The 22,454-nt window shown below is 43.4% G+C and overlaps 1 protein-coding gene across 5 annotated transcripts in view; it reads left to right on the top strand.

Annotated features, from left to right (window-relative positions):
• The window catches only part of PPP2R5C (protein phosphatase 2 regulatory subunit B'gamma), a 157,818-nt gene that overhangs the window by 2,155 nt on the left and 133,209 nt on the right, over positions 1-22,454 (top strand). For all 5 annotated transcript variants that reach the window (XM_053601597.1, XM_053601594.1, XM_053601595.1 and 2 more), the window contains exon 3: positions 22,139-22,304. In XM_053601597.1, the coding sequence (XP_053457572.1) occupies positions 22,139-22,304 (166 nt within the window). The remainder of the gene's footprint in view (positions 1-22,138; positions 22,305-22,454) is intronic.

Raw genomic sequence — 22,454 nt, 5'->3', positions numbered from 1 at the left:
TGTTGTTCCTTGCCACCATTGGGTCTTCAGAGATTTTTCAGAGGCACCACCTTCCTTTGCTTCCTTGACTAATTGTCATTGAACTAGAGTACGTGGGGCCCAGGGTCCAGGAGCTGTGTGTTTTATTTTTGAGACAGTCACTCTGTCACCCTGGGTAGAGTGCTGTGGCATCATAGCTCACAGCAACCTCAAACTCTTGGACTCAAGTGATCCTCTTGCCTTAGCCTCACAAGTTGTTGGGATTACAAGCACCTGCCACAACGCCCAGTTATTTTTAGAGACAAGGGTCTCCCTCTTGCTCAGACTGGTCTTACACCCTGAGTTCAAACAGTCTACCAGCCTCAGTCCCCCAAAATTCTAGACAGTGTGAGCCACCGTGCTTGGCCAAAGGAGCTATATGGCAGAGCAGTTAGGTCCTTTTGAATCTGTGGGTGGCAGAGAAGCAGCTTAATAGAGGTATCAGTTCTCCAGAGCTGGAGCAACGGAGATCCTCAGTCTTACCACAAATGACATTAATTTGTGTCAGACTCCTGCCTGTAAGCCAAATTAGAATGAGTTAAATTCTGTCTGGGAAACAGTTAACTAGTGATTACCTGCAGTAGGCTTTCTTTTTTTTTAGCCTGAGGTTGTCTTTTTCCTATCATTTGGTATATTCTAAGCCTCCCTCCTTTTCAGTAGGTGGTTTATTCCAGCAAATCTGTTGCCCTCACCAAAGCAAAAAGCAGAAATGCAAAAGGTTCTTTAAATGTCAGTAGTTAGGATCATTTGTGCCAATCTGTTTCTACCCTTTCTTTATAGTGGACAATCAGTAGTTTTCCTACGGCATGCTTGGATTTAACTGGCTTACTTCTGTGTCATCTTTGATTTAGATGGAGATGAAATTTAGTTGCTCTGTGGGAGTATACACTATATGCTTTAGGGGGGTTGTTGATCTTTCATTAAAACTGCTAAGACTTCCTACTTCTCCCCAAACCTGTCTTGCTTACATATCTGTGTCCTCTTACTGTTAGGGTGACAACGAAATACCAGTTCATGTGTTTCATTTATTCCTCTTTTAGTGGAAAGAACATAACTATATGGAATGATAATGTTTAAACCTGAAAAATCTGTCAGTAATTCAAAGATAACCAAAACAACTACTATGTAAAATGCGTCTTTGTAAGGTGGTGTGGGTTCCTAGACTGCCAGTTGCATAAGACTCTTGTGGTGTGGCCTGCAGTGTCTGAGTGTGATGCCCCACTTGTCTTTTTGTATTTTTTCTAGTGCTGCTATCTAAGAGCTGGAGCCACAGAGCTTGAAATTGCCACTGAAAAATACTGCTTCCTCATAAGGATACCAGAGGCAACATGGCATATTAAGCATGACATTTGGCAGATCACTGTGTAAATTATTTTTCAGGAATACAAATTGAGGCATTTCTGTTTGTCTGCACCTTGAGTTGACCCTTAACTTTTTTTGTTGTTTTTCTCCACTCAGTCTTCAGCATCTTCAACTTCTAGTGCTACCTGCTTACCAAATATGATTGACTCACACAGATGAATTAAGCCATTATTGCACACTTTCTCCTTTTCCTCTTTCTGTGTTACCCTTAACGTCAGTATTTTAACCTGAATAGTTTAAATAGGTTTGATATTTTCATGATGCTTTCAAGCCTTTCTAACATCACATCACATCACCTTACCTTCACAACCAGCATCATATTACTCTGTGAACTCTCCTCTGTTGGAACAGTTACCACATCCAGGGCTTCACAGCCTTGACAGATGTACAGGGAAAGTACCCATCCAGGGCACAGTAGCCAGAAGGTTTGAAATAATCCCGAAAAAGAAAACCATTAAGAATTTGGCCTTTGGTAGACTAAATGTACCTACTATCTCAAGTATCTGAAAGGTCTTTATAATAAAATCTTGGATGGCTATCATCTAGTCTCATAGAAAACAAAGCAACATGTGACTTAGATTGCAGAGCACTTTTTAGTTAGAACAAGGGAACATTGGATGGCATGGGTTTTTTAATAAAGAAGATGAAATCCTAGAGTAGAGGATAGAGTGGTAGATATTTCAGCCTGAAGTTTAGAGAATAAAAGTGATCCTTGCTTTGCCACAATGTTGTCACCTAACTTGTGTGATCCTATTTCCTCATCTGTAAAATGGCTTGATGAGTTTACGATTTGACCATTTTTTAGTGTACATGACAAGAGGCTCAACCCTTCTTGAAAGCCATTTTCCCTGCAAGATGTATGGGCAGGATATCTTTTAGTGTAACAGACTATTAAAACTCATAACTACTTCTGTGAAACTTTTGCCTTATTCTAGAAATTTCTACTCCTTGAACAACATATATTGGTACATTCTTCTCTTTCTTTAAACTAGAATGTTTAAATTTTAATAATTGCTTATGCACATGTGTCCTGGAAATAAGTTTCTGCCCAGTACTTATACTGCTCCGTAAGGAATGAGGCCACAAATGAACTCTTAGGTCACTTGAAGTTGGAAAATTCTGTGAAGATTGACAAAACTCAGGGTCTGTTCTCAGTGTAGCATTCAACTCTGAGAAAACATAGCTAGGCACATTTTATTAAGCATCTTAATAAATTACTGGAGATTCCTGAAGTCCATTTTGTAGGATCAGATCGTAGGATGGTGTTGTTTAAGTTTGTGTACTATGTCCAAGTTACATTTTGAAAAGTGTTAATGCTTTTTGTAAAGTGATTTGTTTTAAGCACATTAAAGGTTGTTCGAGTATTGTTCTCTGGTTGTGTGTTTCACGTATCAGCTTGTTGGAAAGTCTCTACAGCAACTCTTACATAATACCTACTACTGAAAAGAAAGCTGAACAATTAGTGCAACTTATAGCTCCTTTTGACACCTTCCACCTTTAGTAATAACTTCTTTTTATAATCTATCCTTTGTATTCCACTGCCACCACCCCCTGGTGTACTAGAGCTGGGACTTGCCTGGGGTCACATAGGTGCTGGGTAAAGGAATAATGTTTTATAAATTAAAACTGAAACTTTAAAAATATTTAACCTAACACCCATTCTATATTAAATAACATTTTTATGAAAAATACTCTTTCAGAAAATATTTTTTGGCTTTCTGTTCACTTTGAAGCAGGGGTTTTAACCTGAGAAAATTGGAGGAGGTCAGTGAAAGATGCTTTGTTAGGCTGTGCTTCCTTGGAGGAAAGTCCCTTACTCTGCTCCCACAGAAAACCCGAAACCAGATTTGATACCTCCCCACCACCACACACCCCCCATACCCCCCGCCACCACCCTCCAGGTACCCTTCTGAACCCTGGGAATGCCCTGGAGCCTCTCTTGCCTCAATTTGCATCATTCTCATCCCAACTATTCTCTATAAAACCCTAAACTGACTTTAATAAAACCCAAAGAAGACCAAGAGAAGTGCTTTAAAAATCTTTTTTGGAAATTCATTTGCAATAATTATGTAGGGTATAGAATTTCTTTTAATTGCTATGTCTTGGTGTATTTTCCTGCACCACCCCCAGGGTCTTTACTGAGAGCTCAGGGGCAAAGGAAAGTTGGAGGCACTGCACAGAGGACCGTTAGCTGCAGATCGCAGAGCTTTGGCATGGTTAGGAGGCTGCTGCCCTCCTCTAGCCACCCTTTGTCCCAGGTTACAAGCTGCACAGTTGGTAGACCCCGAGTACCTCCCATGTGACCTCCACTGCTTTAGACCCAGGGTCCTAATCTTATCTCAGCACTTGACAAATGGGCCGGCATATTTGTGGTAGGGCTATCCTGTGCTTTGTAGGATGTTCACTAGGGTCCTTGGCCTTACCTACCAGTTTTGGTATCGCCCGTGTCTCCAGTTATGCCAACCAGAATGCCTCCAGACTTTGCTCATTGTCTTCTGGAGAACATAGTCACTCCCTGTAGAGCCACTGTGCTGAAAAGACCCCTTTATAGAAAATGTACATTTACTTGCAAATCATGCCTGGCATGTATTCATCTGGGTGTAGTATTTCCTTTAGAACAGTAGTGCTCAAGCAAAAGAGGGCATTGATCACGACTTTATACACTTCAAAATTATTGAGGACCCCAAAGATCTTTTATCTACTGATATCTTTCATTTTAGAAATTAAATATTTAAAAATGTTAATCCATCTGATCGTAATGGTAATACCCATTCCATGTTGACATAAATAACATTTGTATAAAAACTATTTTTAGAAAATTTGCTGAGAAGAGTGGCATTGCTCTATATTTTTGCAAATCTCTTAATGTTGGTCTTCATAGAAAGTGGCTGGCTATCTAGCTGTCTGCTTCTGCATGGAAGCTATTTTGATTTCACGTGAGTAGCCTGTGGAAAGCTCCACATAATGATGGTTAATAGGGCAGATTGTACCATGGTGTTATGAAAATAGTTTTGATCTTGTGAACCCCTGAAATGGTATAAGAGACCCCACTTTGAGAGTCACTGTTTTAGAATACAACTCTTCCACCCTTGTTGGCCATCTGAATCCTTTCATCTTTTTAGCTTCAATTCAAGTTTATCTGAAATTTAAGTCAAGCGTTTTCTCACCATCTTGGACATATTTTTTTCATCTTTTAAATTTGTATAGCAATTATTTACCAATTATTTGCTACCCTAGTTGTCATTTTGCCATCTTGGACAACCTTTACCTACAACTTGCCTCCTTAACTAGAGTAAGCCCTTGAATACAGCAGTTTAACTTGATGGTTATTTGCCCTTGCCATATACAGTATATTAGGATGTAGAGTCTAGAAGTATTTGTTAGTGGATTTTTTTTTTTTGCGACAGAGCCTCAAGCTGTTGCCCTGGGTAGAGTGCTGTGCCGTCATAGCTCACAGCAACCTCAACTCCTGGGCTTAAGTGATTTTCTTACCTCAGCCTCCCGAGTAGCTGGGACTGCAGGCACCTGCCACAACACCTGGCTATTTTTTGGTTGTAGTTGTCATTGTTGTTTTGCAGGCCCAGGGTGGATTTGAGCCTATCAGCTCTGGTATATGTAGCTGGTGCCTTAGCCGCTTGAGCTACAGGCACCAAGCCTGATCAGTGGATTTTGAAAGGGCTCAGGAAAAAAGAACTTTATATCAATTCTCAATTCACTTTTACATAGTAAAAAACAATGTAGTCTCCTAAGATGTTGGTAAAAAGATCAGTGGTAAAAAGTACAGTCTCGGGTGGCGCCTGTGGCTCAGTCAGTAAGGTGCCAGCCCCATATACCGAGGGTGGCGGGTTCAAACCCGGCCCTGGCCAAACTGCAACCAAAAAATAGCCGGGCGTTGTGGCGGGCGCCTGTAGTCCCAGCTACTCGGGAGGATGAGGCAGGAGAATCGCCTAAGCCCAGGAGTTGGAGGTTGCTGTGAGCTGTGTGAGGCCATGGCACTCTACCGAGGGCCATAAAGTGAGACTCTGTCTCTACTAAAAAAAAAAAAAAGTACAGTCTCATGTAAGATCGTATTTTAATTAAAACATTTCAAAATAGGATTTCCACTTAAATAGTCATGTGTCACTTAATGACAAGGATCTATTCTCAGAATTCTGTCATTAGGCAATGTCATCTTTATGTAAATGTCAAGGAGTAGACTTCTGCAAACCTAGATGATGTAGCATGCTATATATGTAGGCTATGTGGTATAGCCTATTGCTCTTAGGCTACAAACCTGTACAACATGTCATTGTATGAATACCATAGGCAGTGTGGCATAGTGGTAAGAATTTGTGGATCTGAACCTAGAAAAGGTACAGTAAAAATACGGTACTATAATCCAATGTGACCACTGTCATACATAAGGACTGTCATTGACCGAAAGATCATTTTGTGGCAGTGACTATATAAGGTTTCCTTACGATCTTTGATGCTTTATATTTCTTAATTTAAATTTACTTCAGAAATGTTTTCTCAATAAAACAAAAGTTACGTATATTCTCTGATACATTTTGTATTTTGACTGGGTGCAGTGGCTCATACCTGTAATCCTAGCACTCTGAGAGGCCAGGGTGGGCGGATTGCTTGAGTTCAGGAGTTTGAGACCAGTTTGATCAATAATAGTGAAACCCTGTATCTGCTAATAGAAAAAACTAGCCAAGTTTTGTGGTGAGCACCTGTAGTCCCAGCTACTCAGGAGACTGAGGCAAGAGGATCACTTTGAGCCCAAGAATTTGAGGTTGCTGTGAGCTATGATGACACCACAGCACTCTGCCCAGGGTGACAGAGTGAGACTGTCTCAAAAAAAAAAAAAAAATTTATAAGTTATATAGATAGATGTATACAGATAATTTAGAATACCCTTATTCTGTGAAAGCACTTTGTTTAAGATTGGGGAGTTAAAAAGAATATTGTAGCCCTAAACTGTTAAGAATTTAGGTATTGGCTATTTCTGTTCTTTATGAAGTATAGCACTTGTTGCATCTGGACATTCAGTGCACTTGGGAGTAACTTGGGTCCCGGGTCAGTCAAATCTTACAACTGCTAAATATGAGAGCCCCTTTTATGTAAAGAGCTACCTGGAGCTGCGGGTAAGAAAAGCAGATGCATTAAGTTTAAAACGTCTAAGTAGACACAGGCTTACAATTAAATTATGGAATCCCAGAAAGTGCATCGGACTTAAGGTATGTGTTATAGTTAGAGCCAGCAGTTGAGAACGAACAGTCAGCATTCCTCTCCCTCTTCATTAGAAGCGTTGTTACTCTGTATGTAATTCTAGAAAGAGTTCATCAAGTGAATGATATGAAATCTAGCGTTTTCAGGTTCATGAAAGAAGCTAAGTGTTCCAAAGTTAAAGCAGTTGCAGGGTGGAGGCCTACCTGTTGGCCCTGCTGTATAATAGTGAAGGTTTCCACCTGTATTCATGGAGGAGCTGAGTCAGTCAGTCTGCCACCAACAGGAATCATGATGTTTTCCTAAATCACAGGGAAAATTCTTCTGAAATATTTCAATATAAAAAGGATCTCCAATGTTTCCTTAAACAGTGACTATCTGTGAAAGGTCAGGGTGCAATGTTGTCTGGTTTGGTACAATATTATATCTAATCATTCTGCACTTTGCTATTACTATCTTAAGCAAAGACTTTCTAGTGCCCTGCTTCTTGGACAGGAACAAACCATTGCAGGGAAATGTGCTTCCCAAATCCAAACAATATTGTTATTTTTGTTTTCTCCACCTGGGGGAGTGAGAGAACAAGCCTAGAAATTAAACTCTCCAGAAAAAAAAAAAAATTCTTTGCATTTGAAGACATTGGCTTTTCCTTCCTTGTATGTATCTTTTATTTTATTTTATTATATTATTATTATTTTTTTTTTTGCAGTTTCTGGCTGGGGCTGGGTTTGAACCCGCCACCTCCAGCATATGGGGCCAGCGCCCTACTCCTTTGAGCCACAGGCACTGCCCTATATCTTTTATTTTCTTTCTTTTTTTTTTTTTTTTTGTAGAGACAGAGTCTCACTTTATGGCCCTCGGTAGAGTGCCATGGCATCACACAGCTCACAGCAACCTCCAACTCCCGGGCTTAAGCGATTCTCTTGCCTCAGCCTCCCGAGTAGCTGGGACTACAGGCGCTATTTTCTAAATACAGTGGAACCCTCTGTAAGTTGACCACCCAAGGGACTGTAACAAACTGGACTATACATGGAAGTGGTCAACATGAGGAATTAGGCCTACAATGCTGATAGGCGCATGTGGTATATGTCTGGTTTGTGAAAATTAGGTCAACTTTAGGAGGTGGTCAATGTCGAAAGGTGGTCATTCTATGAAGGTTCTACTGTGTAAGGTCTAGCATGGCTCTAAAGAGATTAGCTTCAGATACCCTGCATCCAGGTGTTAGCTGTGACCTGGTACTGTTTTTGTCCAGTAGAAATAACAAAGTACTTGGGCTCTGAAGGGGTTAGGCCAGTCCTGGCCAGGATATTAGCTATTGGCCGCATATGGCTATTTTAAATTTAAATTTAAATCAATGAAAATTCAAATTAAATTATATAAAAAACTTTATTCTTTGCTTGCACCAGTCCCATTTTAAGTGCTCAGGAGCCACATACGGCTGGTGGCTACTCCGTTGGCTAGCAGATGTGAAACATCTCCAGCTTCACAGAAAGTTCTGTTGGACAGAGCTGCCTTAGATCCTAACAGTATTTTCCGTAATAGTTGTAATGTAAGTGTATTTAACTTAATTTAGCTTCCTTGGTCAGCTATTGTTCTTCTTAATATGAAATATCAAATTTAAGGTTAAATATAAAGAAAAAAGATGTATAAATTGGCAAAAGAGAAGGAAATAGGTAAAATTAGGGAAAGAAAGATGAGAAGAAAAGGGAGTATGGTGGTGAGATAGGAAGGAGGCCCAGTCCCCCAGCTGGGCCATTGCTGGGGCCTAAACCTGACACACAGGAGGAAACTCCAGTCCCCATGGGTGTGGGGTCAAGAGAGACCCGAAGGGAGTCACAACCTTTTGTCCTTCCAGTCATCTTAGACATTTTCTCTTTACTTGTTTATTTTTGGGTGAAAACACACATGGTTAAAAAATAAAGTAGTACTGAGATCTGGATTTCCCCTTTCCCCTCACCCATTCTCAGGCTTGCTCCCCCATCCTTCTGGTTACAAACCACCCCACCATCTGATCTGGACAGCAACAGACTGCAACAGAAGGTGGGCTCTGGAGTCAGGTGTCCCTTCTGCCCCCTGGAAGGGTCTTACTTAGTGTCTTTTCCTCCTTTCTGTTGTCCGTTCTTTTTAACATTTCAGGTTTCTTTCAGATGATGCCTCCATATACAGTCACATAGTGAGCATGTTCTGAGATCCTGCCATGTGCTATGTGTCATGTGGGTGCAGAGGCTCTGAACTCATGGAGTTTGCCTTCAGTGGGGGCACAAAAGTGGAATGCTGTGATGCAGGCATTTTTTTAAAGGACACTTGTGGCATTGGGTGTTGAGAGTGTCTCACATGTTGCAGAGCAATGACCCTGGGCTGTCAACACCAGAGTGAAACCAAAACTGTTCTTCATGGTTCCAGATACCCCTGGTGGGGCAGGACCATTCCCAGCAGCCCCTCTGCTGCAGCCTGGGAGGATGCTGTAGGTGGTCAGGGAGGGCCTCACCAAGGAGATGGTAGGAAAGGTGATACCTGAATGTCAAGGAGCTGGCAGTGCAAAACTCTAAGGAAGGTCATCGATTGAACCAGAGGCAGCAGCTAGTGCAAAGACCCCTGAAGGACAGGAACTTGGTATGTCCACAACCACATGTTCTCCAGTTGGCTAAAGAGAACCAGAGGATGAAGTCAGAGGCTGCGCACAGCAAGCTGGAGCAGCGTCTTATAAGCAGCTATTAGCAAAGCTTGGGGTTTACAAAAAAGAAAGATAATGGGAAGCCATTGGGGTGTTTTGAGCAGGGAAGTGAGATGGTCTTACACGATTAAAAAGGCCTCACTGTGTGGAAACAGGGTAAGAATGGAGCTAGGACACCAGCTGGAAGACTTTGCTTCTTCAGATGAGTGGTTTCTTTTTTTTTTTTTTTTTTATTGTTGGGGATTCATTGAGGGTACAATAAGCCAGGTTACACTGATTGCAATTGTTAGGTAAAGTCCCTCTTGCAATCATGTCTTGTCCCCATAAAGTCTGACATACACCAAGGCCCCACCCCCTTCCCTCCATCCCTCTTTCTGCTTTTCCTCCCCCCCATAACCTTAATTGTCATTAATTGTCCTCATATCAAAATTGAGTACATAGGATTCATGCTTCTCCATTCTTGTGATGCTTTACTGAGAATAATGTCTTCCACTTCCATCCAGGTTAATACGAAGGATGTAAAGTCTCCATTTTTTTTAATGGCTGAATAGTATTCCATGGTATACATATACCACAGCTTGTTAATCCTTTCCTGGGTTGGTGGGCATTTAGGCTGTTTCCACATTTTGGCGATTATAAATTGAGCTGCAGTAAACAGTCTAGTACAAGTGTCCTTAGGATAAAAGGATTTTTTTCCTTCTGGGTAGATGCCCAGTAATGGGATTGTAGATGACCATTGTCTTCTTGCTTGGAAAGTTTCATTAGAGAAGTCTGCGGTAATTCTGATGGATTTGCCCCTGTAGGTCAACTGGCACTTACTCCTGGCAGCTTGCAGAATCTTTTCTTTTGTCTTGACTTTGGACAGGTTCATCACAATGTGTCTTGGAGAAGCTTGGTTAGAGTTGAGGCGACCTGGGGTCCGATATCCCTTTGAAAGCAGTGTGTCAGAATCTTTGGTGATGTTTGGGAAATTTTCTTTTATAATATTCTCTAGTATGGCTTCCATTCCTCTGGGGCATTCTTCTTCCCCTTCTGGGATTCCTATAACTCGTATGTTGGACCGCTTCATAAAGTCCCATAATTCTGACAGTGAACGTTCTGCTTTCTGTCTCTTCTTTTCTGCCTCTTTTACTATCTGAGTTATCTCAAGAACTTTGTCTTCTACCTCTGAAATTCTTTCTTCTGCATGGTTTAACCTGTTGCTGATACTTTCCATTGCATCTTTAAGTTCCCTAATTGACTGTTTCAGTTCCTTCAGCTCTGCTATATCCTTTTTATATTCTTCATATCGTTCATCTCTGATTTGATTCTGTTCTTGAATTTCCTTTTGGTTATTTTCCACTTTATTAGCAGTTTCCTTCATTGTTTCCATCATTTCTTTCATTGTTTTCAACATGTGTATTCTAAATTCCCTTTCTGTCATTCCTAACATTTCTTTATAGGTGGAATCCTCTGCAGTAGCTACCTCATGGTTCCTTGGCGGGGTTGTTCTGGACTGGTTCTTTATGTTGCCTGCAGTTTTCTGCTGATTCTTCCTCATGAGTGATTTCTTCTATCTCTTTCCTTGCCCTAATTTTCCATTCACTTCCTCTTGCTCTTTAAGTTCTCGTGCCGTTTTTCCACTGTTTTAGTCCTCGTCTTGGGGTCCAGAAGTCTCTTGCTGACTCCCTGTATCCTCACAGGGGTTATGATAGGCAGATCCCACCTGCCAGAGGTGCCTGGAGTCCTATCTCCCCAGACTCACGGTGCCCAGATGCAAGGAAGCTGTTACTCGGCTGCCATCTTGCTCTCAGCTCCCAGACGAGTGGTTTCTTGGTTCTCCATTTATATAAGAGTGGGTACCAGCACAGCTGGCCATGGACTCTGGGCCTTGGGTGGGCTTGTCAGTCAACTTCTTTCTTTGAAGCCCTTAGCTGGGAGCTGGCTCTTTGGGCTTTTGACCCCTAACAGCCAGAATGCAGAGAGCTTTGCTTTGAGGTGCTGGCTTCTATGCTAGTAGCCTTAGTTTTTCCTACACAGTTTGGTTTCTAAGAAAGGAGAGAAAGAGGCTATGGACAGATCAGTATTCACAATAAAAGTAATCTCCTTTTCAACCCCATACCTCACTCCTTTGGGAATTCTGTTTGGAAGATTTCCTGTCTTCTCCCTCTAGCGCTATGTCTCCTCCCTCTCCCAGGTTTCCAGGTAGAAGTAGCATCTGTCAAAAACTCCTATCCTGAGAGGCACCCAGAGACTGGCCATGCAATTTTTTAATGATTGGAGGCCTTAACTTTCTTAGTCCATCATTATCACTTATTGTCGGGGCTCTGCAGGTGTGCTGTTAAGTGTGAGTTCTTCCTTTATTTCCACCTCTCAGCTGGGAACTGTTGGCCTAGTACAGGTATCAGTAAACTTTTTTTCTGTAAAGGGCCAGATAGTAAATATTCTAGGCTTTGTAGCCTTGGTCCCTGCTGCAACTACAGTACTCAACTCTGCTCTTGTAGCAAGAGCTCAGCCGTTGACAATAGGTAAACAGATAGGCATGGCTTAGCCAGACGCAGTGGCTCATGCCTGTAATCCTAGCACTCTGGGAGGCCAAGGCAGGACTGTTTGAGCTCAGAAGTTTGAGACTAGCCTGAGTAGGAGTGAGACCTTATTCCTATTAAAAATAGAAAATTAGCCAGGCATTGTGGGAAGCATCTGTAGTCCTAGCTATTTGGAAGGCTGAGGCAGGAGGATCACTTGAACTCAGGAGTTTGAGGTTGTTGTGAACTAGGCTGACACCTGGGCAACACAGACTCTGTCTCAATAACAACAAAAAATAGGCATGACTGTGTTCCAGTAAAACTTGATTTACAAAACTAAGCAGGGGGCCAGATGCGGGCTATAGCTTCCCAGCTCTGGCCTAGTGGGATCTAAATCAGACAGTACTGAGAAACTTTCTGACAAGAGAGTGAGCACATTACTACCCTGGTAGTCTCTGTCCTTGGTTTTTTATTTTTATTTTTTTTATTTTTAGAGACTCACTGTATCACCCTCGGTAGAATGCCATGGTGTCACAGCTCACAGCAACCTCCAACTCCTGGGCTCAGGTGATTCTCCTGCCTCAGCCTCCAGAGTAGCTGGGACTATAGGTGCCCGCCACAACAGCCCGGCTATTTTTTTGTTGCCGTTTTGCCAGGGCTGGGCTTGAACCCGCTACCCTTGGTATATGGGGCTGGCACCCTACCCACTGAGCCACAGGCGCCACTCCTGTCCTTGGGTTCTTATCTGAAACTAACACTGGTTATGCTCTATGAAAGCAGTGTCTTTTGTGTTTGGCTCCATTCACTATCAGAATGTTATTGAGAGACTGATTTGGCCCTGCCCAACTGAACAATAAATGTCTTCCATCTAGTTGTGAATTTCTAGAATTCCTGTGTTTGAATGAAAGAAAAGAGCTACTTGTTTAGTATGGGAAAACATCTAGGAGTGTGGCTTTGTCACAAATCCGGTTGCCTGTTTTGTTGTTTGAGTATAATATTTCAAAGTATAGAGATTAACAAACATCCATGTATCTGCTGCTCAGGATTTTTTTTTTTTTTTACTCCGAAGTTATTGGGGTACTGTTGCCCAGCTGCCTAGGAGGTAGTGAGGCAGGGGCAGCAGGGAGGACCCTTTGAGCATTCAGGGTTGATGTGTCTCGTGTTAGTAACTGTGAAAGGGCACTTCTTCGTGAGCATGACAGATGCCTCTGGTGTCTTGTTCTGTCTACTTTAGCAAGTGCAGCTTTGCATGTTGGCTGCTGGGGAAGACCTGGGAGAGGGCCTTGTACCCCTAGGGAAACAGTGCCCTTCACCCCGTATCTCTCTGTGGGCCTAGGAGGGGTCCTGGCCAGAGCAGCAGCTTACCTACTTGGCTGGCACCTGAGTCCCAATGTTGCAGAGTCAGAGGCCTTTCTGGGCAGTGCATCTCCTCACTTTGCCATGCTGGATGGCGGTTTTACCTTCCCTCTCCAGACAGCCCCAGCCAGTGACTCCAGAATCCCACACCATCAGACATATCCTTGCCCAAGGCCCAAGTGTCACTTCAGTAAAGAGGCCCTGGGAAGGAGGAGGAGAGGAAGGCCTCCATTTTAATGGTGTAGCTTCCATTTGAATGGCCAAAAAGCATCTCAATCAGCATTTCAGATTGTAGGCCACCCACATTACCCCTAGAAAACACAGCTGCTCGGTGTGCCTGGTGTGCTGCCACTTTCTAGACAGATGTGGGACATGGTACTAGCGCAGGGTCCTCAGAGACCACTGGCTTTCAGTGGCTTCTAGTGAAGGGGAAAGATCGGCTACTTTGATATGGGTTTGATAAATAATACAGAGGTGGGTAAGTAATTTTCCATCATTAAGCCGTAAAAGGCTGAAGTAAATTCCAGGGCATCTATCACCTATCACCTCAGTGAATAGATACAAACAAAACTACCCATTGCCTGTTATTATAGAAGAGTGACAAATAAGGAAGAATCAAGTCTTTCTTAGATTTTACCCAAGACAGGTAGCTAACAGTATAATACTTCTTTATAAAGATTTCTCACAATTTGAAGATAGATAGCCAGTTATTATTTTAGAAGTAAATACCTAAACTAAGGAAGCACACCTATTGTTTCTCATTCAGCATTTAGCCGACATTAATGCCTATTCTGTGCCAGAGAACAGTTGACCCACTAGAAGTGCACATGCCTTACTGGGTTCCTGGTATGCTTACTGTTGGTAACAGTAACCCTAGAAGGCTCAAGGGTTCTCGGAGGGTAGTATGACCATCACCACTACTTGGTTCCAGAGCATTTTCTTCACCCCCAGAGGAAATCAGTGGGACACAATGGGATTACTGGCATTCACTCTTCAGTTTCCCCTCCTCCAGTGCCTGGCTGCCACTAATCTGATCCTTCCATGGGTTTATTGTGGGTATTTCATATAAATGAAATCACACAGTATGTGGCCTTCTGTGAATAGCTTCTTACACTTAACAAGGCTTGCAAGGTCCATCTGTATTATCACATGTGTCAATACTTGATTCCTTTGTATGGATGAGTAATATTCTCTCGTTTGGACATACCACATTTTGTCTCATCAGATGAAATGTGGGGTTTTTCTATATTTTGTCTATTGTGAATAATGCTGCTATGAACATTGTGTGTAGGTTTTTGTTTAAATGCCTGTTTTCAGTTCTTTTCAGTATATCCCTCGAAGTGAGATTGCTGGGTCATAGAGTAGTTTTATGTTTATGCTGAGGAACCACCAAACTTTTCCACATCGCTGCCCCATTTTACATTCTCACCAGCAATGTGTACAAAGGTTTGCATTTTTCTATATCCTCAGTAACACTTAACTTTCCTTTTTTTTTTTTTTTTTTTAAATTATGGGCAGCTTAGTGGGTGTGAAGTAGTATGTCATTATAGTTTTCATTCACATTTCTCTGATGGCTAAAGATGTTGAGCGTCTTTTCTTGTGCTTTTTGGCCATTTGTATATCTTCTTTGGTGAAATGTCTGTTCAAGTCCTTTGCCCATTTTTTAACTGGATTGTCTTATATTACTGAATTATTAGAGTTCTTTGTATGTTCTGGATACTAGACCCTTATTAGATATACAGTTTTTCAATATTTTCTCTCATTCTGTGGGTTATCTTTTCACTTTCTTGATAGTAACCTTTGATGCACAAAAGTGTTTGATTTATATGAAGTCAAATTTATCTGTTTTACTTTTAGTTGCTTGTGCTTTTGGTGTCATATCTGAGAAACCATTGTTAAATCCAAGGTCAAAGATTTACCTTTGTATTCTTCTAAGAGTTTTGAAGTTTTTAACTCTTATATTTAGGTCCTTGATCCATTTTGAATTATTATTATTATTTTTTTAGAGACAGAGTCTCACTTTGTCGCCCTCAGTAGAGTGCTGTGGCCTCACAGCTCACAGCAACCTCCAGCTCTTAGGCTTAGGCAATTCTCTTGCCTCAACCTCCCAAGTAGCTGGGACTACAGGCGCCCGCCACAACGCCTGGCTATTTTTTTGTTGCAGTTTGGCTGGGCCCGGGTACGAACCCGCCACCCTCAGTATATGGGGCCAGCACCCTACTCAGAGAGCCACAAGCACTGCCCTTGAAATTATTTGTTGTTGTTTTTTTTTTTGAGATGGAGTCTCACTTTGTCACCCTCAGTAGAGTGCCTTGGTGTCACAGCTCACAGCAACCTCCAACTCCTGAGCTCAGGAGATTCTCTTGCCTCAGCCTCCCGAGGAGCTGGGACTACAGGCGTGTGCCACAACACCTGGCTATTTTTTGTTGCAATTCTCATTGCTGTTTTAGCTGGTTGGGGCCGGGCTCTATCCCACCACCCTGGGTATATAGAGCCAGTGCCCTACCCACTGAGCCACAGGCACCGCCCTGAATTAATTTTTATCCATGTCATGAGTAGGGGTCCTGCTGCGTGCTTTTCCATGCTACTGTCTAGTTATTCTAACCATGTGCTGAAGAGACTTAGTATTTTCCCACTGATTGGTATGGGCTCTTAATTCTCCCCCATTGATCGATATGTCCATCCTTCTGCCAGTACCACTCTATCTTAATCAAAATGCTTTTTTAAAAAATCTTAAAAAGAGATACAAAAATGGGTTTTATCTGGGAAGACAAGTAGTTTGGCCTTGCCAGAGCATATAGTCTGCATTTGTGTGTGGAAGCAGTTGTATGAAGGCTGGAATTTAGGAGAGGCAATGGTATGAAGAAGAGGGAGCAAGCCCTTGAGCTATTGCCTACATAAAGGGAGAAGAGCCACAGTCCTTGCTTCCCAAAAGCTTAATATCTTTTGTAGAAGCAGTCCTGATGTAAGTCTCAAGGAGATGGCTGAGTCTGATTGCATGGGTGAGGAGTTGAAAAAACAAATAGAAGTGGCATTTGAGCTACAACTGATGGTTCAGTATTTCATAAGCTTTGTGCTTGGGGTAGGGGAGTGTCTTAGAAGGGGAGGAAGGGATTTCATGTTGAAGGAACAGGCATAGAAACATGGTCAAAAAACATTTGAGAATCTGAGAGTAGCCCTGCATTCCTGAAATAAAGCATGTGTGTTGAGAGATTCGTCCTGGAAAAGTAGGTTTAGGAGCGACAGTGGCTGACCTTGAATACCATGCACAGGAGTTTGCTCTTTCTCCTACAGGCAGGAGGGAGCCACTGAAGTCTTTGAGCAGTAGTAGTCTGATACAGGTTTAGAAAGGTAAATCTGAATAGCCGGGTGTTGTGGCGGGCGCCTGTAGTCCCAGCTGCTTGGGAGGCTGAGGCAAGAGAATCATGTAAGCCCAAGAGTTAGAGGTTGCTGTGAGCTGTGTGACACCACGGCACTCTACCTGAGGGCGGTACAGTGAGACTCTGTCTCTACAAAAAAAAAAAAAAGGTAAATCTGAGAACAATATAAGAATATGATTGAGAAAAAGAGCAGAGAAGTCATGTTCAGCTTGTCTAGTCTAGGCATAATGAGGTTAAGCCAGAGAGAGCTTAAAATTAAATTATTTTTTATTCTGTGTATTTTCACATACACAGAAGTAAAGATAATGCCTGACGAACCCTGGGGCCCCACCCTGGAGTTTTGGCCGTCTTCAGCATGAGCCAGTCCTGTTTTATGCAGCCCTCACCTCCACACAGGTGGCCCTCTTCTCGCACTAGATTATTTTGCAGCAAATCTCAGCTATCGTGTTTTATTTGTAAGTCTCAAATATGTGGTATCCTTCAATAAGGACTCTTAAGCAGAACTAAAACATGATTACCACACCTAAAAAAATTAACAATAATTCCTTACTGGCTGGGTGAGGTGGCTCACGCCTGTAATCTTAGCACTCTGAGAGGTCAAGGCGAGTGGATTGCTTGAGCTCACAAGTTCCAGACCAGCCTGAGCAAAAACAAGACCCCATCTCTACTAAAAAATAGAAAAACTGAGGCAAGAGGATTGCTTCAGCCCGAGTTGGAGGTTGCTGTGAGCTATGACACCACTGCATTCTATCCAGGGCAACAGCTTGAGACTCTGTCTCCAAAAATAATAATAATTCCTTACTGTCAGCAGTAAATGTTCAAATCTGCTGCTTCCTCCTCCTCTTTTTCAGATGGTTTGTTTGGGTCTTGAACTGAGTCCTGAGATCCAAGTAAGGTACATCTGTTACATTTGTACTGCATTTCTTTTCATCTATATAAGTTTCTCCTCTCTTTTTTCTCCTTGCAGTTGTTAAAGAAATCAAGTGGTTCACACACATTTGAAGGATGTGATAGTTAGCCAAGGGCAATTTTTCCTACCAGTGGACATTTGGCAACGTTTGGAGACACTTTTGGTTGTCACAGCTTGGAGTAGGAGGCTGGTTACATCTGGTAGGCATAGGCCAGGGATGCTGTGAACATCCCACAGGGCGTGCACAGCCCCTACAACAAAGGATGACCTGGCCCAAATGTCAGTAGTGCTCTGCGGAGAAACCTGCTGCCTGCTGCCGTTTCCCCACGTTCTGCGTTTTGCATATTGCATTTTTGTGGCTTAAAAACTGTTCCCTTCTCCCTTGTATTTCCTGTGAACTGGTGGTTAGACCTCAAGGCTCAGTCAGATTTAGTCTGGGCTTTTGGAGGCAAAAACACCTCTTAAGTGGTGTAGCACATGGTATCACATAGCCTCTGGCACATAAAAGGTAGCAGGTTGATCTTTCTATCATACAAGATATCATACATTGCAGAAGGGGAGAATTTTTAAAGATACTAAAGAGTGGAATTGCTCAGGTATGGAGTCTGAGGGAGGAGAGAGGCCCATCTGTGTGCAGTTCTCCTGCATGACCTCAGGTGGTTGCCCACACTCTGAACCCTGGTAAGGTGCGGGTGCTGCAACTTTGTGGGAGAGCCTGCAGGTTGGAATGAATGTAGGCAATAGCTGCTCCCCAGCACCCTGGAATGGCCACAGCACAGAAGGGCACTGAGTAAGTGTTCCACGGAGTACACAGGAGGAGGCAGGGTGTGCCGTGGAGGGGGCATCTGTGGGAGCAGTGCTCCTTTGGGGCACTGGCCCTGCGTCTTATTGGTGGTGATGTTTGGCACTGATGAGGAATGTCTGTCCACAACTTCTGTGAGTGTGCATCGGGTGCCCTGCTTTAGTGACCCCAGCTTAGTGACCCCGTAAGGCCTTCCTCATGCCTCAGCCATTCTGTCACCTCCTGCTTACAGGCATCTTGGTAGGTGACCTCAGCCATCAGGTAATTCAGCCCACTTTAATGGGCATCAGACTGGCAGGCATCTGTGCCCATCAGACCATCCTTTTCTTCCTCTTGTCACTGCAGACCTGTCAGGTCCAAGCTCTGTGCTCAGCTCTTCTGTCAGTAGTGTCCCCAAACCTGTCTTCCGCAGTCAGAGCACCTCTGAGCCTTATACTTCCTCTTTGGTTGGGAGGAGGGCACTTACTTTCCTTCTCTCAACCAAATTTTTCAAAAGTGTCAGTGACCCTCATGGTCTTACTGAATCCTCAGCTCCTGTCACCTCTCTGACACTATTGCACAAAAATGACTCCCTAGTCACTCTGAGTGACCTCCTTGCTGTCTAACCCAGAAGACACTTACTTGGCCTCTGAGTGGTATTGTGGCACAGTTGGCTTCCTTCCTTCCTGAAAGACCTGCTTCCCTGGCTTCCAGGAAGGACCTGACATTCTCCCCTCCCCCTGACTTCCTCCTTTGCTGCTGCTCCTCAGCCCCGCTCCTGCTCCAGCTCACCTCCTCTCTCCTTCCCTTGTCTTCCTCTGCCAGGCACTCTGTTTAGTCCCAGAACTTCAGGAACCATTTAGATACCAAATTCCCCTCTCCAGCTCAGGTGGATTTGCCAAGCACCCACTGCGTAGCAGGCAGGACCCTCCTAAGTGCTGGGACACAGTAAGACAGACAGAGAATGGACCATGCAGGACTCTTACTGTGTCCAGAGCAGGAGAACACAGGCAGTAACCAAGAAAGCAGACAAAGAGAAGTTCAGCTGTTGACTTGTGTCATAGGAAAAGAGAATCACTTCTGGAAGAAGTAGGTAGAGAGGTAGTTTTGGACCCCTCATCTTATGTTGGAGTTGCCATGCAGGTACCTCAGACTCAGCATATTCACACTGGAACTTTTCTCTCCCCTTGTTTCTTTCCTATCTTGGTGATTCATGCCTCCATCCAACCTCTCTGCTGTAGCCAGAGTTCTTGGAATTCCCACCAATTCCTTCTTCTCCCCCATGCCACACATTCACTCTGTCATCCAGCACTTCATATTTATCCCTACCTATCTCTGCCCTGCCCCATTTTCTGCATTTACTTGCTGCTGTCCTGGTCTATGCCACATCATCATCTCTTGTTTAGACTACCGGACAGAGCCTTCCAAGATCCCTCCAGTGTGTAGTTCACACCGAGCCTCGCTGATCTTTTCTTTTTTTTTTTTTTTTTGTAGAGACAGAGTCTCACTTTATGGCCCTTGGTAGAGTGCCGTGGCATCACACAGCTCACAGCAACCTCCAGCTCCTGGGCTGAAGCGATTCTCTTGCCTCAGCCTCCCGAGTAGCTGGGACTACAGGTGCCCGCCACAGCACCCGGCTATTTTTTTTTTGCAGTTTGGCCGGGTCTGGGTTTGAACCCGCCACCCTCGGCATATGGGGCCGGCGCCCTACTCACTGAGCCACAGGCGCCGCCCATCGCTGATCTTTTCTAAAGAGAGATCTGTTCACCACCTTGGATCCTGCCAAGGTGAAAGGTGAAAATGGCAGGGTCCAAAGAGAGGAGCCAGTGGCATGGAGACAGTCTGGGGGACAACTTCTTTCCAGTGGAAACTTCAGTTTCAGTGGAAACCGTTTTTTAACACGTTTTCCTACAATGCACTGTCAATGCCTATGGATTTGATTCTGTTTTATGAGTTAGTCGGTTCACCAAATCCTAGTCTTGTAAGCTTGGTTATGTAAGATGCACAGTTTATTTTCCTGTGGGGGTAGGAAGCAACAGTGGAGCTGTTTTGTTCATCCCTCTACTCAGTTGTTTATCAGGGTCATTATTGCGCTGCACTGGGTTTGGCATTGTAGAAAAAGAAAAGGACAGAAATTTTATTTTATTTTATTTTTTGCAGTTTTTGGCCAGGGGCTGGGTTTGAACCCACCACCTCCGGCATATGGGGCCGGCACCCTAGTTTCAACCACAGGCGCCACCCAAAGGACAGAAATTTTGATCTGTAACACATGCAGGAGTAGCTCTTTGTGACTATGAGACAAATATCAGGGTTTTTCTAGGGGCTTCTGGAGAAAATTGAGAAGGAGAGTTCTTACTGGGGGGATTCCATGGAGGAGGTGAGTTACAGATGGGGTTTTTAAGAAGAAAGACCCAGCTTTTGTGATCATGTGAAAAGAATGACAGGTGTCAAGGTCAGAGCCCAAGAAAGCACATGTTGAGGAGGAGGCCACAGACTGCAGGAGAGAAGGAAACCCAGGCCCCTCACTTCTAGGCCATAGTTCTGTCTGCTGTTCTGGGCTGTCTCTCACCTAAGAAAACTCTTCCCAAGCATTCTTAAGCACCTTATTAAAAAATAAAGCAGCTCTTACTGCTTAGTGTAAATTTCATTCAAGAATGAGAACAAGTTAGTTTGCGGCTGGAGTGGGTATGTTTTATTCTCCTCCATCCCACGTGTTGAACTAGGTGTTATGGGTTTGTGTCTCCCATGTACAGAAACAAACTCTTCTGTGGGCAGATGGAAGGCATGGGCAGTGAGCATGTTGCTAAAGGACCTTGATGGTTGGCACTTAGCAGCACAGCTGCTGGCCGTCACCGCTGGGCAGCTGTGGACTGTGTCTGTTGGTTGTTGCCCAAAGAGCCCTTCACTCTGGGGAGCCCAAGCTGAGCTCCACAGGGTCCCGTGGCAAGCTCATCCACTTAGGTCTTTGTGAATGACAGTCCCCGAACCCTACCCCAGGAAACGGCTGCAGATACTGTGTGCCCTTGGACTCTCTCCACCTCTTCCCAGTATTTAAAATAGGGGCTTTCGGCCCTGTGGTCCTTTATGATTCAGGAGCCTAGAGGCAAATACTTGCAAAAGAGAGTAGCCAGAAAGTGGAGCATTTCCTGAGGCCCCAGGGGAAAGCACTTTTTTACAGCTTTTTCTGATTTCTAAGGGCTAAGTGGTGAGCTAGCCAGGAAAACCTATCATTTATGGAGTGTTCAACTGTGGCTTAAAAGAACACAAACATATTATCTTATAGTCACGTAAATCACATGTCTAAAACTAAAATATGGACAGGGCCATGCTCCCTGAGGCTCTGGAGGAGAGTCCTATTTTCTGCCTTTCCCAACTGGAGAGGCTGCCTGCTTTGGCTGCTGGCCTCTGCTTGTGTCTTCAGAGCAATGATGTGCCATCTTCAGATCTCCCTCTGCTTCCAGTATCTTATTGCCTTCTCTTGTCTGACTCTCCCTGCTTCCCTCTTCTCAGGCTCTGTGTGATTACCTTGGGCTCACCTGGATAATCCAGGATGATCCAGTCATTGACTATCTCAAGATTTTTAACTTAATCACATCTGCAGAGTCTCTTTTGCTAAATCAGGTCACATGTTCCCAGGTTCCAGGGATTAAGATGGGGGTTAGCCTACTACATTAACCTTTGTGGTAAATATTTAGAAATCAAAAGTTTGAAGAAAGCTGTACGAAATTAGGTATATCTATTAATCTTTCAAAGTCTAGCATATTTCTAGATATGGAACATAAGCCCCACATTCAAGCATCTCTAAGGAATGGTGTTGTCTGCAGTAGAGTGCAGGGGACAGTCCCAGGTTATGTTTTTGCATATGGTTTTTCTATATTTTAATTGTGCTATTAAATACAACCAACCATTGTACATATTCATTTGTTTTTGTTTTTGTTTTGGAAGCAAATTTCCAGCAAGAAAAATAGCCTTGTTGCTGTCCCGTCTACAGTACCTTCTAAAATAAAAGTACCAATCTCTCAGCCCATAGTGAAGAAAGACAAACGGCAAAATTCTTCAAGGTTTAGCGCAAGCAGTAATAGAGAACTTCAAAAACTACCATCTTTAAAAGGTAATTTTTTTGTCTTTTAAAAGTTAAACTTTGGCTTTTTGGGGGAAGGAGTAATGTTTTGATCGTTTGCTAGCTTCTTATACCCTTACTGTGCTTGTATTTTGCAGGATCATCTTTCCTTGCTTATTAGAGAGGTTTTTTACATTGAAT

This window comes from Nycticebus coucang, chromosome 9, assembly GCF_027406575.1.
Source record: "Nycticebus coucang isolate mNycCou1 chromosome 9, mNycCou1.pri, whole genome shotgun sequence".
Classification (NCBI taxonomy): Eukaryota; Metazoa; Chordata; class Mammalia; order Primates; family Lorisidae; genus Nycticebus; species Nycticebus coucang.
Note: the sequence above shows the minus strand (reverse complement) of the source record. Positions and strands in the feature narration are given on the sequence as shown.